Genomic DNA, 21,911 nt, shown 5'->3' with positions numbered 1-21,911 from the left:
GAAACAGAGATGCGGAAGATGTGGAGAAGAGCATGCGTATGGACAGTGTGGCAGAATGGCAGTTAAGTGCTGTAATTGTGGAGGGAACCACACAGCAGCATATGGCCGATGCGTTGTCAGGAAGCAGGCAGTAGAAGTTCAACAAGTAAAATCAGAGCGGAAAGTGACATATGCAGAGGCTGTGCAGATATGTAACAATGAAAGAAGAGAAGAAGGAGTCAACCAAAGCAAACATGAAACAAGCGTGGCTTCAGGGCAGGCACAAAAGGACAGTACAGGAGTGCCAGTGGACAGATTAATGCTATTCTTAGCTTACGTCATCAACTGTTCAGAGCAAGCAAAAACCAAGACAGAGAAAAGCAAAATCATAGTTAAGGCAGCAGCTAAATTCCTTAACATGAAAGATTTATCATAGGAAACGATACAGACTGACCTTAGCCACGGAGAAGGGACCTCGGAGGCAGCTTCGCAAATCATAACATAATGTTGATACTTTAATGGAACGCCAGGAGTCTGATAGCTAATGGACAGGAGTTTAAAGGATATATTGATAATTTAGAAAGGAAACCAGACATCATATGCATTCAGGAAACATGGCTCAAATCATCATTATTAAGGGGTATACTGTTATACGCAAAGATGGAAACAATGGTAATGGGAGGGGATGTGCAATATTTATTAAAGAAGGTATAAATTATAGACAGTTAGATACAATACAAGAGTTAGAGGTAATAGTTATTGAAATATGGAGTAAGAATGGTAGTATGAAAATAGTAAATTTTTATAACCCAAGCAAAAAATTTGAAAAAGGAAAACTAGGGTTAATATTGGAACACTGGAGAGGTAATATCATCTGGTGTGGGGATTTTAATGCACATAGCACAGTGTGGGGGGAAAAAGAAGATTTAAATGGAGATTTTAGAGGAACTAATAGATGAGAAGGCATTGGTGTGTTTAAATGATGGAGCAGGCACAAGGGTTAATTTGGGGAAGGGTACAGAGTCAGCAGTAGACCTTACTTTGGTATCACAGTCACTGGTCGGGAAGAGTTATTGGGAAGTATCTAAAGGAAGCACTATAGGGAGTGATCACTATCCAATATTCATAGGTGTTGGACTTGAAAGGGAGATGAAACAGGATGAGAGAGATGGAAATGTGAAGAAGCAAATTGGAACAAGTATATAGTATTAGCTGAAGGAAAATTAAAACAGATCAATATAAACCAGACAATTGAAGATCTCAATGCAGAAATAAGCTGTATTATTCTAGGAGCAGCAAAAGAGTCAATACCAAAAAGAAGTGGGAATAAAAGGAAAAGGATAGTTCCATGGTGGACGCAAGAATGCACTAAAGAAATTAAAAATAAAAATAAGGCGTTTAAAGTCTTGAAAAAAACACATAATTTTATATCTATCTATATCAGGATGTAGTTATGCACATGATTTTGGTCATTCTGGTGAAAGTTTTCATGTGCACTGCATTGAGCACCTGTAATGTAAAAATCAGGAAGTTTTTCTAACAACAATCATAGCATGTACTACATCACACTACCGGATACACTGGTCCTAGAAATGAGAATGTGATTAGAGTAAGGGGATCATTAAGATCATGTCATTATTATAATTTTTTTACAAACTTTATGAGTCTGGACGAAGGAAGAGTGTGTGTGTAGTAGACAGCAGCTGATAGGTGCAGATTCCCTGCTGGAGTGCTGCCCACAAGTGGTTGACTCCATTTCATTCTCTGGTGTACAAGCAACTCTGTTGCAGGCATGTCATGAATAAAAAGATCAAGCAGGCACTCCTCATACACCAAATACTTCACCATGTCCTGTGGTCTCTTGGTTGGTGCTCTGTCGAAATTGAAAACCACAGGCAACACAAAAAGACATGTTGCAAAGTGCATTACATAATTCCTCAGATTCATACATAAATGATATTACATAGAATTCTCATTTCAGCATAGAAATGCATCAGTTCAAGTTTATAGATTTTATAGATTCAAGATTATAAACTGGTGGAGTCAGACATGCTGGGGAGGTGGGTGGAGTCATCATGATCTGCAAAGCTTGAACTGATTTCAGATTCCTGTAAAGAGGAAAACTCCAATAGCGGACCCTTTGTTGGAGGGCTGTCGGGGGGTTGTGCTCTCCACTTGAGTGGAGTTGATGTAGAGAATGGCAGAAGCTGAGATGCGTTTTTTTCTGTGGCTTGAGAACCTGGAAAATATACAGTATATGCTAACAAAGATAGTAAAAAGAGTTCTTTTTGTTCAGTATATGTGTATGAGAGGTGGACATGTAAATAGAACAGATGTCATATTTTTTTCTGTCCTCCAATGATTCAATTTGTATGATTTCCTACACTATGCATGGGTTAGGGTTAGGGTACACAATGCATGACATTCTCTCTTGCACTTTCAAAACATTAGCGTACTTGATGTCTTAAACGTGTTTAACTTACTAACTAACTTGTCTGTGTTCAATATCTAATAATTACGTTCTAGGACATTAACACATCATTAACATCAGTGTGTCGAGCGTTTCATTAGTGTGACTGGTATTGTCTCAAATTGAGCTCTTTCCCCACCTGCCTCTGTGGCCGGACACCAAATACTTCTACAGTCAGCCACTTCTGAAATCTGTGTAGAACACTTTGGAATAAAAACATGATTCAGTAAGCCTGACGGTAGACATTTTTGAAATATATCACATAAACTCGATCCCTGACTAGTCTTAACACAATAAATGCATTTAAAAAATATTTATTTATAAAATAAAATCTATCAACCATGGTGGAAGTTGCGTGAATTTTTTACCTGCTACACTAACATTCATCTTGTATATGACAGGTGCCAATTTCAGGAGTGTTTAATCAAGAACTATATTTTGCATAGCTAGAATCTGATCTGACTGTGGACACCACAGACATTCACAAATACAGAGCTAAACATTCTTTCTGGTGCTTAGTGTCCTTTAAGACAGCTGTGTGTCCTTATCCCAACAAAGCTGTCTGTCTCATATCCAACTTCTCTGGTGACATGCATCATGTCACACTGGCACTCTTGTTCTCTTCTGGTTGTAAGGGACTTTTTTTGATGAACAGATAACAGTTGAAAATACTTGTCTGCTGAGTCAAGCATACTGATGCATATGAGCAAAAGACTGTACCTTATTAACAATACCCCATGACAAAACAGGTTACCAAAGTAAGGACCACAAACTTTACAGTTAACAAGTGGTGTAGTTTTGAAATGACTGTAACATGTATACTGCATGCATAAATTAGATGACAACTCCAAACGTGGGCAGGTTGACTTGTTATTTCTCTCTCCCTGCCTCCTTTCTCCTAGTTTACAGGAGTCAAAATGTGTAAAAGCTCGCTCTGTAGAAAAGGGATATTTTTCCAAACTCTGCAGCTGTTCCTCCGGTGTGTCTTTTATTTTAACAGAACCTTGTTAAAAATTGCCCGCCAGCTGGATGGATTTCCAGTTGATTTTTATAAAAAGTTCTCCCACCAACTTGCTCCTTTGTTATTAGACATTTTTAATGATTCTCTAAAGTGTGGCTCTTTGCCTCCAACTTTAAATCAGGCTTCAATCTCACTCATTTCTAAAAAGACAAGAACTTAGATGAATGTAGCAGCTGGAGACCGATAAGTTTATTAAATTCAGATGCAAAACTTCTAGCCAATGTACTAGCATGGCGTTTGGATCCTTGTCTACCAGACATAATTTCTTTAGATCAAACAGGGTTTGTTAGAGGTCATCAACTATCATCTAACATTAGAAGACTTTTAAATATTGTGCTATCTCCTAACATGTCCCAAGCTGCTGAAATGGTTGTATCTTTAGATGCGGAGAAAGCCTTCAATTGGGTTGAATGGGATTACTTTTTTTCTGTTTAGGGGGAATTTGGCTTTGGGTCTAAATTTATTTCTTGGATACGACTTTTATACTCTGCCCCTTCTGCTTGTGTGACAACTAACTTTCAAAGGTCTGAATATTTCCCTCTATCAAGAGGGACCTGCCAAGGTTGCCCAATGTCTCCCCTGCTTTTTGCCATAGCTATAGAGCCTCTTTCCATTGCTCTCAAATCTTCATGTTTCACTGGTATTTTTAGAGCTGGACTGGAACATCGAGTGTCTCTCTATGCTGATGACCTGTTGCTATATGTCACAGACCCAGTAAGCTGTGTAGATAATATTATACACATCTTGACAATTTTCAGATCATTTTCAGGTTATAAATTAAACATCAGTAAAAGCGAGTGTTTTCTGTTAAACAGCAGCTAAACAGATCCCATCAGATTCACTACCATATCAATCAGCTCAAAACAGCTTTCGCTATTTAGGTATTAATTTCTCACTCCCTCCCCTTACTATACAAAAATAATTTTACAAAGTTGGTTATGGCAATCAGGTCTGATCTGGTGCACTGGGACTCGCTCCCTCTGTCTTTGATAGGCAGAATCAATTTTATTAAAATGAATATTCTTCTGAGATTTTTGTTTCTTCTCCAGTGTCTTCCAATTTTTTTTTATCTAAATCATTTATACAAATGTTAGACAAATTGATCTCAAAATTTATTTGGGCTGGCAAGAACCCAAGAGCGCGTCGAACAACACTCCAAAGAAGCAAATCAGATGGGGGGCCTTGCTCTGCCTAACTTATTATTTTACTATTCGTCAATCTTCAAAAAATCCATGCCTGGTGTAATTCTCCCAGTTTAGACTGGTGCATAATGGAAGATGCTTCTTGCCATCCCTCATCTCTGGCGGCTCTGGTTTGTGCCCCTCTAGCTTCTCGTTATCCTAGTTATATTAAAAACCCAATTGTACTTTCCTCTTTGAAAATTTGGAAACAATTCAGGCAACACTTCAAACTTTCAACACCCATCCCATTAAGCCCTATTTGCAACAATCATTTCTTTCCCCCCTCCAATGCAGACACAGCTTTCACTTTGTGGAGAGAGAGAGGTCTGGTTCGTTTTTCAGATTTGTGTTCAGAGGGCTTATTTGCTACATTTAATGATTTCTTTGTTAAATATAATTTACCCCAATCTCATATATTTCGATACTTCCAAGCGCGGAATTATGCTCGCACACACTTTACATCTTTCCCTCAATCCCCAACGGGATCTCTTATCACTGTGGTACTCTCTCTTCCATTGGCTTGTAGTAAGATTTCAGTATTATTTGACCTCATATCATTTTCGAATATGTCCTCCCTTGTGAGGGTCAGGGATAGTTGGGAAAGGGAGCTTGGCTTTGATTTGACAGATGAGTGGTGGAGAGAGGCACTGATCAGGGTCAATTCTACAACTTCTTGTGCTCGTCTTAGTTTAATCCAATTTAAGGTTCTCCACAAAATTCATTTAACAAAAAACAGACTTAGTAGGCTATTTCCAAGCACAAATGATATCTGTGATAGATGTGGTTTGTCTCCAGCAGACCATGTTCATATGTTTTTTTCTTGTCCCAAACTAGTCAATTTCTGGTCATGTTTTTTTAAATCGTTAAACAATGCCCTCAATATCATGTTAGAACCCTGCCAACTGATATCCATCTTTGGGGTACCTCGTACTCCAACTAATCTCACTAAGAAAAACTCTGATGTTGTTGCTTTTGCCTCGCTCATAGCCCGCAGACGTATTCTATTACATTGGAAAAGCCCAAACGCTCCTCCTACTACTTCTTGGTTAAGTGATTTAATGTCTTTTCTGTCTTTGGAAAAAGTTAAATATTCCTTAAGAGGCTGAGCTGCCAATTTTTATAAAAGATGTCAACCTCTCATCACATATGTAAACACCTTCATCTCTCTGGACACCAACTGAATCGATTTGATGCATCCAATTTTTTATTTTATCATTTTTTTTAGTGAGCACACTGGGCATCCTTTATTTATTTATCTATTATTTTTATTATTATTAATCTTTCTCTTTCGCCTCCCTTTATATTATATTTTATTTTATTTTATTTATTTCTTTTCTTCTTTTTATTTATGCACCTATATCTTCACCTACTAATTAATTCTTTTTGTGTTTATTTTTACTCATTTGTTTATTTATTTATTTTTTTTCTCTCCCTCTTTGTTCTTGGGGGATGTTCTTTTTCTGGTTCTTTGTTCTAATGTACCATATAAAAAAAAGGGTGGAAAACAGCTGTGGAATAACTGTTTATCTTGTATTGATACTTGTGAAATGCTGGTCTCCAATAAAAGAAAAAAGAAATGACCCGCCAGCTACAGTTTTACCTTATATAGTTATAGTAAAGGGCAGATTTCTTAAATTCTAATTTTATATATATTAAAAAAAAAAGAGAGAGAAAAGAGAGAGAGAATGAGAGAGACTCATTCATACTGAAGGGTCATATATGAATATAAATATGAGCATACACCTAACCCAACATATTACAAACAGTAAAATACTGTACATTTAAAGGAGTCCACCTCCAGCCGTCTCTACACATGTCAAAAACAAAACTATAAGAAACCGTGTCAGGCTGTTTATCATTAAATGTGATTATATCCTTCAGTATCAGTGAAAATAGATTACCAGACAGGAATGTCAGCTCACTTATATCCCATTACAGCATGGCATTCTTTCCTAGAAGGAGGCTGGAGTTTACCTTCCTCACAGCTGTGAGAAAGATTCAAGTTTCTGCTGAGCTCTCAGGCTCCTTTTCTCCCTGACGTCATTAAATCAAGGGTTTTAGTGTCATTTTGGCTCTCCACTTCCCACAATCCTAAACTCTCCTTTTAATAAACACACACTCACTGAAAGAAGCAGGATATTGGAGCACTGAAATGGATTTAAACCGTAACTGCGTTGCCATTTAATATTTAAAGTTGTCATGTTTCTCCTCTCCCTTCATATCTTATCTTATTTTTTGTTGCACAACCAGACAGACAAGTTTAGATCTGGGGATTTTTCAGCGCGGATGAAACTGATGACGAGCAGCACCTGAGGCTGTTTACACTCTTACCCTAACAGGCTGACCACAGTCTTTTTTATGCAATGGATTCAATGTTTGAAATGTCATTTTAGTTTGTGTTGTGTATGAACCACTTCATTAAATACTGGCTTTGTTTTGTCTCTGTTAGCATGACATGACACATGATGACTGTATGTACATAAATGTGGTAGCAGATTAAACACAAACTGATAAAGCAGAGCAAACAAATTTAGTAGAGAGGAAAGAAGAAGACGCACCCTGCGGTCTGCAGAGCTGTCAAAACAGCAAACTCAGTGATGAGAATAGGACACTAATTCATGTTCTGTGTAGTTACCTAAAGTTGAAACACTCTGGAATCAATCACACGAGAGCACCCGATAGATATGAGGTCATTACCTCCTGCTTCCTGCTGTGTCAGGAAACTTTACTTTATTAAAGACGTGGTTTGATAAATCCAAACAGCTGAACTGTTTGGTAGAGGGTTTCCATTAGACACCATGGGCCTATGGTGTCCTAATCTCTTGTGTTTTATTTGATGGACAGATTAACATGATCATGATTCATTTTTATGATCATCAGTGACAAAAGTATTTGTAAATTTGGCTCCTAACAGTGATGGTTCTCCACAGGACAGAATATGATGTTAAATGCCAAAAGCACAGCATTTGTTAAGATACAGAACAGCTCGCTGGCTGAGCCACACAAAATGTAGTCTTCACATCTACACCCCCATCAGCTCTCAGACATGCAGCTCACATTCACACCCTGGAGGGGGGGTGTGGCTGCAGACACGCTGGGCTGTTGTCACCTTCACTCTGGCTTGTTTAGCAGGGTTTCTGCCTTCAGGTTGGTGGAACAAATGATCGCTTGTATGGAGGTTGGGTTTAGGGGTTTACCCAATATGGATGTAAACACTCGAACACCCCAAAGAAAAGTCAACATTTTAAAGCCAGTCTCTGTAAGTTTTGCTATTATTATCATTATCACCATTAAGCCATTGAAGTGACTCAGTATGGTCTAATATACAGCAATATCTATCTAAGGTTTGCTAAAATTAGCTACCATAAGACACCATTAGCTAATGTCACACCAAACCAAGTTTAATTTAATTAAATGAGGTTGTGATGTAATAATATTTATTGTTGAGATATCAACCTTTCTTTGGAAAATGAAGACTTTCAGAAGTGAGACTGTTATATAATAAAAGCATTGTTTCATTTCAAAGCCATTGTGCTGGATCAGAGCCAAAACCAAGGACATGCACATGGTCAGCTAAAGTAACCTATGATTGTTAAATATTAAGTTCATTAGACCAAATTAAAGTGCTATATCATGAAAACTTTCAGTTTATTCATTCAGTGACATTGATAGTTTGTATTATTTGCTAGGTCTTGGTTCAAAATCAGAGTGGCTGAAATAAACAGGAGGATCAATTTAGTTGTTTCCCAAAAAAATGTCAAACATTAATTTTAATGCTCATAGAGAGCCGAAGTCATGCCACTTCCTTTGGACCTCATGGGACTTTATTTAGGAAATAAATTGTACAGAGGTCAATAAGGAGAGACAAATACATGTTGATCCTGTTTGAGCTGTGTCATGAATCACACATATGATGCTTGTGAATTAAACCGAAAACATTGTCGAGTCAATAAAGTGTCAGTTTGTTGTAATGAAAGTAAAACCTCATGTAGTTTTGTGTTACAGCGCTCAGTGAACCACATCGTCTCATCAACACACATCACCAACACCAACATGGAGCCAACTGGGCTCAGAAAAGGTCGTAAACAAGATGAACATCACAATCACTCTGATCGTATTGACAACTGCAGTTCTGTGAAAGGAGAGTTGGTTCTGGTTCAGTTCTGTGAGCTGCTGATATACAGGAGCAGCTCTACAATGTTTAAGTTACAGGTTTTAGTGAGCGTTCAACGAGACGACGTCACTGAAGAGATGGTTGGCTGTGTCCTCTTTATAATGACGTATTTTCACAGTTAGTTTGACAAACATCATCTGTGTGATTCATGACACAATTCAAACAGGATCAATAAATGATTTGCCTCTCTCCGTTCACTACCAGACAATGTTTTTCTGAAATCAGGTCCCATGAGGGACACTGAAGGGGCGGGACTTCAGCTCTCTATTTCACACACATACACATTACAAGTCCTCCAACTCGTTTATGTCTCTTGAAGTATTATTACTGGAATGGGTTGCACCATGTTTTGTATAAAAGGAGCACATTGTTTTTGGAATATCGTGTTTCATTTTTTTCAAATAAATAGTTCCAGGTTCCATTGACTCCACTGTATTAGGGTGTAGGAAGATATTTCAGAGCACTAGCTTTCTTATCAATCATGTATAATTAAATTAAATTCTAACTCGTTAAATTTGGTGATTTTTCTCTTTACAAGTGAAATGAAAGTTTGACTTCACATGCATGACAGCCATAGGTGAAAATGAAGTCTCTCTACAGAAGCTTATTTTGGTGGCCTATACTTGTTGCGGGCATTGAGAGGGGAGTCTGTGTGATATATGCAGTGTTCGGGATAATGCACCACAAAGTAATCTCTTAGAGTACTCAGATTACTTTTTTGCTGTAACGAGTAACGTAATGCATTAGTTCTGCAATTCAAGTTATCCTTTACTTGAAAAAAGTTGATGTCTTTTCCTTTTGTTGCCACAAAAATAGAAGTAAATCTCTGAAGCATTGTCACTGTTTCTGTTTCTCTCCTGCTGCTTCAGGAAGTCTCTAGCAAAGAATAGAGCAGTCGGTGGCATGTTGTTGCAGCATTGTTTGCTAGTTTCTTGTTTAGCTTCCAGAACATGCCACACACAGCTACCAAGACAACACCAGCAGAGCTGCTTTTGAGAAGACAGGTCCGCACTAGACTGTCTCTAGTGAAACCAGAGGTAGGAAGAGGAAACTCCTCCTCTGTGGGTCAGGCCACGCTTGTCACAAACTACAAGGGAGGAGGGAAGAGGTTGGCTGGTGTGATTACTGATGTTTTAGGTCCTGTAACGTGTAAGACAAGACATGTAAATCAGATTTTGCATACAACAAAGAAGGTGGCTCCTGAACGGAGTGTATATTAAAAGTTTAAATGCTGGTGCTTCTTCTGAGGCAGTGATGTCTGACTGAACCTCTGTGCAAGCTTAAACAGTTAGTTTGGTCTGTGCAGTTTGTCACCACAGTAGGTGTGAGAGGATTTGCTGCAGATACAGAGAAGAATGAAGCACTGGTGATGTCGTTTTGACCACTGGACTGTTTTCCCGATGCTGAACTCTCAGACACAGAGGGAGAGCCAGAGGTTTTGCTCGAGTATTCATACAGATTCTTCCTGAAGGCACTCTTGGTGTTTTGTTCTTTCTTAAAAAGGATTATATAACACTTTGGGAAGAAATGACAGCTGAGGATGCCGTAGTTGGAGATTAGAATGACCACCATCTCCACAGCTGGCAGATACACTCCTGAAGTGGTGACGTAGACAGGGACAAACAGCAGCCAGGAGATGAGGTAGAGCAGCATGCTGAAGGTGATAAACTTGGCCTCATTGTACTGCTGTGGCAGCTTGCGTCCTTTGAAGGCACAGACAAAACACACAAAAGCCAGGACAGCTATGTAGCCTAGCATCACCCCGAAGGCCAAATATGAGCCCTCATGACAGTCCTCCAGCAGAGTTGTTGGATTCCTGATGATGTGCTTAAATGGACTTTTGAGCACCAGCCAGCAGATGCAAGTAGCTGCTTGTAAGGCCACACAGACACAGACGATGGCATAAGGCTGGTAGAGCTTCCGCAGAACCTCCTGCAGCCTGGGGTCGAACTGGAAGGCTAGCTGGATCTGCAGGGTCTTGACCAGAATGCAGGAGACACACAGAGTGAAGCTGATGCCAAAGAGCACCTGTCGAGCCTTGCACTGGAAACTGTTGGGCCGTCCAACAAACAGCATGGCACTGATGAAACTGATGACCAGAGAGAACAGCATGGCCTGGCTCAGCGGCCCTCCGGCAGCTTTCACCACAGGGGTGTCACGCTGATGTAGAAACAGAGCTGACACCAGCAGAGCCAGGAGGATGCCCAGAGCAGAAAATGTCAGGAGCACCACAGCGAAGCCATCCTGCCAGGAGAAGAAGAGCAGTGCTTTTGGGATGCAGCTGGAGCTGCCCTTTGGAGACCACTCTGTGTTTGTGTCGCAGCTCAGACACTGGTCCATATCTGCAGGGATGAAGGAGCACAAGCACAGGTACACAATCAAACCATCACACGCAGGCTCACAAAGGTTTTACTCTGTGCACAAAGAACTCCAAGGAGGGGTTGTCCTACACAGGAGAGCACCTCTCATGGTTGACACCGAGCTCAACTGGATTGTCTATGAATGATAACGCCATGTTTCCAGAGAATTGATTAGTCAGAAAGCGGTGCTTTTACATCTGTTATCTCGAACATGCTCCCGAGAAGGTTAGATGTAAACCACGGGTGAGGTCACACTTGAGTTGTTGGTCACATTACAGTCATGTGAGAGTGATTAGCCACAAGAAGTGATGACTGCCTGAGAAGGGACATCATCATCATCATGGTGGTTACTACTTTAAACCCACTTTTCACTAATAACCACATCAGGACAGGCTCATACTAATCTGAAGTATTCATGTAACAGTATGATGTGCACCTGAGAGAGGTAGAGATGAGTCCTCGCTCTGAGGAAAGCAGTCTGTCCTCCTGGTGTTTATTGTAGTGCAGTGTAATGCTGCTTCACAACATAAGCCAACAGACGGCTAATGTGCACAGTAAAGTGTTGCATACATTCAGGACCTGGATATGACCGGTGGCTTGTTCATACTACACTGGATGTCTGCATACCTACATGTGGCCATAATATGGTTATATGTTAAATGTCTAAGTGTTTAGTCATGCAGAGTTTAATAGCTATGTCAATGAGATGGGTTTGTATAAAAAAAATGAGAGAGCGAGCAAAAAATTAGCAACAAATAAACACTCTCCACATTGTCTACTTTGCTTACCTTCCCATTCAGTCACACAATAGGGTCATTCCTGCCAACTCACCCAACTCACCCAAAATGCAGAACTTTTGCCAGTTCATGTTATGGATTTTCTTGAAAAAAAATCATGTTGAAACTTCCGTTAAATCCATGAGACCTTGATAAATGCTATAGCTGTTGCGAGGGAAATTATCAAATGTCTCTTATTATTTTTGATATATTGTTCTTACATATGAAACTTAACAATATAGATACAACATTATCATTTATGTAAAGTGAAATCTTGTGTCTGTTGGCTTCAGACATGTATTCATGTATTGTATATGGTACAGTGTGCCGTGAAAACTAACATAACAGGAACTCAGTTAAGGGGTTCATCCTGAAGGAGGTTTGTGAAGCCTCTTCTGTGTATATGTATTCTGAACTAGGCTGATGTATGACGCACAACAATGGTTGAAGTGTATAGGAAGTTTTATGTGTATCCTGAGGTGGATGTGGAGATGATGGGAATGTTGTCTTGAGTGAGATCACATGTAATCTTGTGACTGCTACAATTGTGAGTATTGTTTTCTGCTATTATAAAGGATGAAGAGGATGACATCTCTCTTCAGCCACCATCTATGCGCTGCTGATGTGTGACTCTTGCTTGCAAGCAATAAAGAACTTCTAGAAAAGAAATATTGTGTCAAACTTGGTGTTTTGACCAACTCTCATCTGCACTAGACAAGTGACTGATTTTCAGTTGCCACGACACTGTACTTTAGTTATGATGTGATAGAACTATATTAATACTACACAGAACCAACATTTGGTTGCAAGAAAGTGAAAACTAGTGGAGATGTGAGTTTTTGAAAATGACAGATACTTCATTCTAGTAAAAATAACTTCCTGTTATTATTTTTGATAACTGTAAACATTCAGCAACAATGTGGTCAAATTTCCTCAGGGTCTCTCCCAGCCCAATCCAGTGAAAAATAAGTGATTGGTACGGTTTAGAATACACATACAGAGAATCAATCAGTGCCAAACTTCAAAAATCAATTTGTATTTATTATTTGTATTATTATTTGGAGTACAGCTATAGGATTTTTCAAGCTCTCGTGAATTTAATAGAAGTTTCAACATGATGACATGAACTGGAAGGCCCTCGGTGAGTTGGTATGGAATGTAGGAGAATAGTGGACTACATAAACCATCGCTCTGACTGTGCTGTTGCCTCTTCTTGTGTATAAATGTGATCAAAGCTGTCTTTTTTAAATCAGTTAGTGGTCAACTTTGCCTAATTCATTGGTCTTCAGATGTGGTCAGAACATAAACAGGACTGCATAAAGGAACTTTTAGCTCCAAGGACCAAATATCTGCTTTTGTTTCAGATTGTGATCAGATCACAGTTCTTCCTTATTGCACCTTGAGAGTGATCACAGGGTTTCTCTGCATGTAAGCACAAATAGTAATATGATCACCTAAAATACAACTTAATATCAGGTGAAAATCAGATTCATATCAACAAATTAGACACGCTCAGGCTCAGACACATATTATATAGTATATAGTTATATAGTGCATGTAAATGTATAGAGGGGTCTTGCCTGTGTTGTTAGAGTAGTAGTTCTCAGTACAGTTGATGCACTCATAACAGCAAGTGTGTTGGCCCTCGGCTGTTTTCTTGAACTCTCCAGCCACACAGCTGTTGGAGCATTTTGAGATGATGTGCTGAGGAAAGCAGGAGAATCCATAATCATGTTCTTGTTTTGAATTCAATGTATATTTACTGTATTCTACACAGCCTGTTTGATTTCAGAAAACTCATGCTTTATATCTGGATATTTAAACTGAAATACAGTATTTTAGAATTGCTCAGGTCAGCTTTAACACTGAATGTTTCCAGTAAACAGACACTGCAGTGTGTGTGAGTGGTTTTCTGTTTATACAAATGACATGCGGGCAGCAGAATGCGGGCCTACCTTGAGGTCCTGCAGATATTGGGTGGTGTTGTTGTTGTTGTGGGTAAAGATGTTATCTTGTGGGTTATACTCAGCCACAACATCATGGACATGAATGTTCCCTCTGTCTGACCTCCACATGGTCACATCGTAGCCGAGGTTCAGATCTCCGCTGCTGTCAAACTTATAACTCTTTCCTCGAAGTTTGAACTCCTGCGTCCGCAGAGCTCTCAGCACCTACAGGACATGAACCATGGTTACATCTATTGAACCTGCTTACTTGCAGGGACATTCTGTTTTGTATTTACTGTATGCATAACTATACTTGAGAAGTCCAGCACTTTTTCAGAACCAGAATCAGCTTTAGTGGCCAAGTTTGTGTGCACATACAAGGGTTTTGACTCTCGTTTTAAGTAACCCTCTGTGTGACTATACATAGTTCCAGGAACAATACACAGGTAGATAGATAAACAGCTAAAAGCAAGGAAACAGAGCTAAACTTAAATAGGTAATTGAATCATATTGCCATCCTCTAGCTAGATGGAGATACAGTTTTAGCTGAAGTTCTAGAGCGGGACCACGCCTCAATCACTCCCCTTCCTGTCTAGTGCCTATATAAGTCTTAATGCCATGTCATCCAGGTCATGGTAATTCTAAGTGCTATATCATAGGCAACTGGACTTGTTTCAGTTTCTTGAAGACGACACCTGGGTCAGAAGAAGCGAAATGGAAGCCTTCACAGAACATATAAATGCTGTGGACAATAACATCAAGTTCACACAGGAAGATGTCAGAGGAGACAGTCTGCCCTTCTTGGACTGTGCAGTACACACTGAAGAAGACAGAAGCCTCAACATTGAGGTGTACAGAAAACCTACACACACGGATCCATTCTTGCTGTTTGACTCATCACCCACTGGAGCTCAAGCGTGGGCTCATCAGAACCCTAAACCATCGGGCTGAGGCCGTGCCCACAAAGACAGAGGGGAAGGAGAAGGAACAGAAGCACATCAGGGAGCACTTAAAACCTGAGACTACCCAAACTGGACCTTTGTCAAAACCTCTAAAAGATCCAGAGCAGACAGAGAGGAGGAGACGAGACAACGTAACATCTTCATTCTCTATGTCGCAGGAACATCTGAGAAACTCAAGAGGATCTTTAATAATCATCACATCCCGGTGAACTTTAACCCTACCAACACATTGAGGCAGAAACTTGTCCATCCTAAGGACTAAACACCCAGGCAGTAACAGAGTACTGTAGTTCATGCTGTTCAGTGCAGCCAGGACTGCACAGATTTGTTCACTGGGGAGACAAAACAACCTCTCCATAAATGAATGGCACAACACAGGAGGACCAACTCCTCCGGTCCAGACTCTGCTGTCCAGTTACATCTGAAGGAGAAAAATCATTCCTTTCAGGACAACAGTGTAAACATGTTGGCCAGAGAAGACAGATGGTTTGAAAGAGGAGTAAAAGAATCCATCAATGTCAAACTGGAACGACCGTCTTTGAACAGAGGAGGTGGCCTAAGACATTACCTATCACCCACCTACAATGCAGTACTGATTTCTCTCCCCAGACAGCTTAACAACCATACACACCTGGGCTCACGTAGCCCTAGCAACCTACATGAAGGCCGGTTGGATCAACGACCCACAAGTGGCCCTAACGACTCTGTAATGACACTCCCACACTATGTAAGGACACTCCCACACAGAGTTTAAAAGCCTGCAACTCCCCTCCAGTTAGTTAGAACTGAAGAAGCCTTTTGGAACACTTTGTAAAATCGTTGTTGGTCAACAATTTGTTTGCAAATGATTGCTCCCTGTTTTTTTATGTTTCTAACAGTGTCTCAACTTTAAGGGGAATTTTGGCTGTAGAACCTGCAGAACCTGCTCCAAACGTCCCCACAGGTGTAAGAGAGAGGCTGCCAATTCTCTCAACCCTGTGTTTATGGTAAGTATACCAAGGTATCATATTTAATGTGACCATAATCTTTCCCATCAGCCAAAACCTAATCCCCAACTGTTAGTTGAATCTAACCTTACCATTAATCCTTATAAATGTGACACAAGAGCATTTACACACTTGTAAACACACACTCGTGTATTGCATGTCAGTACCTCCCAGGGTTGCACGGTGCCTGCTGTTTTGCAGTCTCTTCCCCTGCAGACAGATGCTACAGCCTGAGCGATGGCGCTCACAGCCATCTCAATACTGAAGACAGTACCAGCTTGAACTTGTTCTCTGAGTGTGTTCACAGCTTTAGCCAGAAGGTCAGTCTCTCCAGAATCTGTACTATCATTTAGCTGCATGTAGAACTCCTGCATGAAGGAGTTATTCACTGTGCGCTCATGTCCAGCTGCCTCCAGCATGCTCAGGTACTTAAGGAAGGATGACATGGATCCCCTCTTGAAGGTGAAGCCCACAACATGTCCTATGTCCTCCAGAGTTAAGTTCCCTTTCACAGAGCTAGATGAAGACCAGCTGTCACTGGCCACCCACACTCTTCTCATGGACTCAATGTTCTGTCCTGCTGTCAGCGTCTGATTCTTAATCTCCTGGAAGAGGTACATCATGTGAGTGGACTTCGCAAATGACACAACCACTTGTGCTTTGGGAATGTTCCGGATGGTTTTGGCAGTCTGTGTGATAGCAAAGTGGACATCCCGACTGGTTACAGATTTAGGTACGATGGATTTGAAGGCCACACAGATTCCTTTTTCAGAAGCCTGGGACACAAAGTGGTCAAGAGCTGATCGGCCATAACTTCCATCTGTGGCAACTATTCCCACCCAGTTCCATCCGTATGTGCTGAGCAGACTGACCATAGCAGCTGTCTGATGCTCGTCATTAGGAATGGTCCTCATGAAGGCAGGGAAGCGGTTCTTATCACTCAGAGTGACAGCGGTCGATGAATAACTGATCTGGAGAGAAGAAAAGCAATGATGTCATTTTTTCATTTGTAATATAAGTTTGCTGATGATTCTGTCATTGTATCACTACTCAGCAGTGATGACTCTGATCAACGCCATGGAAATTCACAGACAGACGACAATCGTCCTTCTTTGTCTTCAGAAGGTCCGAATCTAAAGAGGTGAAAACAGATTTGATTAACAGCCAGGCTGTAACTAATGTCAGGCTGTCCTCTGAGGTTCATGTTGGTGCTGTGTGCAGGAAGGCACATTGGTGCGTTTATTTTTATTGTAAGCTTCACAGTTTTAATGCTGACAGAAAAGGATCTGTTCTCAGTCCTTACATTCTCCTTTGTCTGCTGGTATGGGAACAAACTGCAGCATATTGTAAAAGTGTGCAGTTAAATGCAGATTAGATTAGATAGACTTTATTTATCCCACAACGGGGAAATTCACTGGTGACCTTGAACAACCTCACTCTGATCTAGACAAGGTCAGGACTTTGAGTAAGGCCCAGTCAATCCTGGCTGATCCTAGTCACACTGTCCAAGGAGTACAAGTTGCTTCTGTCTGTCCACAGATACAATCTGCCAGGATGCCTGACCAAAAGACTCAAGTATTCATTCATCCCTGCTACCACTGGCTATCACTGAATATGATATGATCTTTTGTATTCATTGTTTTTTTGTCGTATGTTTGTCATGTGGTCACTGCACAGACCATAAAGGTTTCTACTAAATGTAATGTTAATCTGACCGGTTGATGCTGATGTTGCTCCAGACCAAAGTGTTAGATGGACAGACTAATCAAACAACATCCTCATTCTTTGACTATAGGTGTCATGGTCTCTTCCCTCTTCAGTGGTTTTTCTGCCAATCAGCCCCATCCCTGTTTCTGGTGTTTTTCCATTCATTACCTTCACCTGTGTTTCTCCGCCTCTCTCCGCCTGCACCTCACCCCCTTGTTAGTTTAGTTTGTATTTTAGTCCAGTCTTTTGTTCAGTCATTGTCAAGTCATCTGTTGAGTTTTCCTGAGCCTGCCTTTGTGTTTCTCAGATTTTTCCTTGTGTTCGCCTGTTCCTTGTGTTGCCGTGATCAAGATTAAAGCTTCATCCATTGCACATCCACCTTCTCTGCTCCAGCATGACAATAGGATGTGCAAAACACTGTCATTATTTTTTTTATAAATAATTCAAAAGTGATGCCTGTATCTGTATGAATAGCTGTGAATGAAAAGCAAAGTCACTGCACAGTTCCTAACTGTACATTAATAATAGGGTCAGAAAACTTGTGCGTTTATTTCCTTCTGTGTTTACTCTTCCAGTTAAAGTCCACTCAGATAGGATGCATCTGTTTGTGTTCCTGTTCATCTGTGGTGCCTCACCTTAAAATTGTTCAAGCCTGTTTGATTTGATTCTAGAGTCAGTCACGCATCAGCAGATAATGTATGATCATAAAAGGTCCTGCTGATGTTTTGTCAGCTGCCGGTGCAAACCTGTTATGCTTCAGTTCCCTGTAACAGTGAATCAGTCCTGCCAGAAATGCTGCACTACCTGCTCCCTCGGTGTGCTCTCTGACTTACTTGAGGAATCATCTTGAGAGTCAGTTGCCTGGCGATGGCGATGGACGTTTCAGAGCTCGCGGCCCCTATAACAGCCATGACAGGCTGGCCACAGGTGGAACTGTTGCTTCCTTTGTGGCAGTCAGCCTGCTGGGTGAAGTCTGCTGTGGCTCTCAGAGCAGTGCTGACATCAGAGCAGGAGTCCAGGATCCGGTAGCCCAGAGTGATGTTGACCTCAGTCAGCGGAGGAGATTTGTTCATGATCTCTATGGCGTTTATCATAGCGAGCACCCTCGCAAAGCCTCTGCCCTGAAACCTGTGTGAACAGTACAGTTTGATCATCTCATAGTAAATATATTACAGATGTAATGAAAAAAATATGTCTTCCGAAGAGTTTAAAGGTGCAGTATGTAAGAATTTTAGTTTTGAAAAAAGTCAAAAATTAACTGAAATTATCAAGAGAATGTGAGGAGATAAGAGTTTTTCTCGTAACACCACTCACACCACACCACTGAGCTCCCAGTCTGGACCGCTAGCTGTACAGCTAACTGAGCTAATAAGCTAATGGCAACTACAGTTGAGAAGTTAGCAGTTACTCTGGTAAAATGCTTCCCCCTATTTGTTTGAAGTATGAATTCAGGTGGCCAACTCTTACATATTGCACCTTTAATTTGTAAAGAAAAATGACATCTTGAAGAGAACAGCATCAGTATTTACTCTACTTTACTAGTGTTGTACTTAAACTCACTACAAGGAACTTTTAAGTGGTTATGAAACAGCCTCAATTTAATTCTGATTCCTCTTTATAACATTTATAAGCAAACAAGACCATTACTGAGAAGACAGACTATTTCTACGTAGTTATTCTCCATGCCTGCCACTGGGTTGGTTTCTGAGAATGAAAACTATTTTGCTGAGGATGGATGAAGGAGTCTCACAGCCTGAGGAAAGCAGCTGCTCTGTAGTCTGGTGGCATGGCAGCGGATACTTCTATATTGCTGGACAGCAGCAGAACAACTGGCTTATAACGTAATTTTTTTATTGGGCTTGCTGCGGGGTTATATCTTGCTGTTAGCATATTATTGTGAAGACATAACATTATCAGGAAATGTTGATAACTTTAGCTTTAGCACAACAAATGAACTATTGATGATTGATGATTATTATATCAAGAAATATTGGCTCATCTTTTGTACTACCATATACTTCTATCATCATTCTTACATAACTATATTGTAAAGATACGATTTTCCTTTTAAGCCTAATTATGTTCATATTAAATCGGTTTCTCAAACAAAACAACAAAAACATTAAATGTCATCTCAGCAGTAGGACTGTCTGATTTCTTACAGGCTTGCAGGATTGTACAGGCATACATCTTTTGGCCTCCCAGTGAGCGAATTTCCATACTACCCTCTTTAAATCCAAACTGCAAGCGCTTTTATTTTCATGACGCAGGATGTCCAGCCCTGACCGTCTTTCCCTTCTCAGATAGTCTGAGAGCCGTGGCTACATCACAGACACTCATACTTAAAAAAGGCTGTGTCAAATCTTGAACTGAGCAATGCTTGATTTCCTTTACGGTGGACACTAATGTACGTCTTACTTAAAGCACTTCTCCTGGACAATCTGCCAGTGAGTCATCTTTTGTATTGATCAATATAAATGTCATCATCCATTTTAACAAAAGGGTGTAAAACCCCAAACCTTACCTGTGCAAGGGCAGTGTCACAACGTACTGTCTCCCCATTATACCTTCATCCTCATTTAAGTCATCAACATGTCTTTGATGATTGTTAGTTAATATTTGTTTTATTTTTATACCAATATTGACTCTGACAATACAGACAACACCCTATGTATACAGTGCATCCAATGTACTGTAATTGTACTTTTGCTGGTCGACCAGCAGAAGAGTTTAGTTGCAGCACCTACAAAATGTAGGACAGAGGACAAGGTTCATGCTGGCATCATATCGTAGAGCTGGTGTCTGCAGGAGGTATAACAGTCGTTGTGACAATGTTTTAATGTCATCTCATGGTTTTCATGTTTGCTCTGAGCAAAACTCCTGCTGAAGAGCGTGAGGTGTTGAGTGCTTGTCACTGAGACGTGATGGAAACGGTACAGAACAGGGTTAGTAAGTGGATGTTTACTGAACAGTTAAAATTGGCATCTACTTGAACCAAATACAGCTGCAACCAGTGATCTGTTCCCTCCAGGCAGTCTTAAGGTAATGATACCCTGACTGTAGGAAGAATCTTAAAGGAGCAGTCTGTAGATTTGTGTTAGAAATGTTAATGAGCAGAGAAAGATGTTCATTGACTGATTTTTTTCTGCCTAAACAAACTAAATAAACAAACTCTCTTTGTTTTCATGACTGAATAAACTGAATAAACAAAGTGACCTTAAAGGACAACACAGTTTATACTGTTTTACTTTGTTTATATGTGGCGGACCCTGCCACCTTTCTAGCTTCAAACAGTGTTCTGGGACCTTATTTTCCTCTGAGAACAGCTTGTTTATTCACTGATGGAAACAGTTTGTATCATTACCCCATTAATATTGTACATATTAAAATTCAGACTTTGAATTTCTTCTCCTTTAGATACACTTGTTTAATTGTTCCCTGCACCATTTTAATCATACTTTAATTCTCTATTAATTTATGTCCCTGATATGATTGTGTTCTGCATTAATATCCAATTATCCAGCACTTTTAGTAAATTTCTGTTTCAGTACTATTGAAATTAATATTAGTATATACAATACAATAACAGGGGCCAATTATACTATGTTATCCTGTATCTGAATTTGAAAACAGGCTTTTAAAATCGTTTCTACTTTTGCTTTAGGTGAGGCTCTGATGACCACTTCCACCTTTAAAGAATATTGAATATCATGTGATTTGCTTTCTTGGTTACTAATATTTCCTCTTTAGATTCTTGCTGCCTAAATGAAAAGAGTTTGGGAGTTTTGGTAATTGCATCCAAAGAGTCAGGGTCAAAAAGGATAAATATAGACTTGAATTGAAAAAGTAAACAAATTCATCATTATATGGTTCATTGCAATAGGTTGATTGGTCTCACCTGATACATGGCTGTAGGTGGGGTGCATAGGAATTGTTCTCTTTGTCTACATCTTCATGAATGAGAAAGATTCCTCCAAGGATGATGTCTCCTGGGGCTGTGGCTCCGGGTGCTCTACTCCCTTTTTCAGCGCCATGTCCACTTTCCAGAATAGTAAAGAAAAGTGTGATGTACAAATAGATAACAAGAGCAATCCAGGCCATGCTACAATATTCTCAACTGTTCTTCAGTGTTGGCTTTAGGCTGTCTCTTTCTCTCTGTCCCCTCTCTCACTGCAGTTCTTCGCCTCCAGCAGAGTGATACTCTCCCTTTTAAGCATCTTAACAAGACTAAAAGAAAATTCCCTCTTGTTTCCTCCTTCACAGTTTACTTCTCTCATATTCTCCCCTGCAGCCCTGCCCATTTCTTCATGAGTGACAGCAGGATGAGTCACTGCTCTGCACAAACAACC

At 40.2% G+C, this 21,911-nt stretch overlaps 1 protein-coding gene across 1 annotated transcript; it reads right to left on the bottom strand.

Annotated features, from left to right (window-relative positions):
- Positions 1–9,217: 9,217 nt before the first annotated feature.
- Positions 9,218–21,808, bottom strand: gprc6a (G protein-coupled receptor, class C, group 6, member A). Its single transcript, XM_073487755.1, has 6 exons — positions 21,461–21,808; positions 18,396–18,690; positions 16,023–16,826; positions 13,917–14,132; positions 13,542–13,665; positions 9,218–11,167 (listed from the first exon to the last, which is right to left on the bottom strand). Exons 1-6 carry the CDS (start codon positions 21,661–21,663, stop codon positions 10,050–10,052), a joined length of 2,760 nt encoding a protein of 919 aa, XP_073343856.1. The 5' UTR covers positions 21,664–21,808; the 3' UTR covers positions 9,218–10,049.
- Between the last annotated feature and the right edge of the window lie 103 nt (positions 21,809–21,911).

Source organism: Pagrus major, chromosome 18 (genome assembly GCF_040436345.1).
Source record: "Pagrus major chromosome 18, Pma_NU_1.0".
NCBI classification, from domain to species: Eukaryota; Metazoa; Chordata; class Actinopteri; order Spariformes; family Sparidae; genus Pagrus; species Pagrus major.
This window is presented reverse-complemented; position numbering and strand designations above follow the sequence as displayed.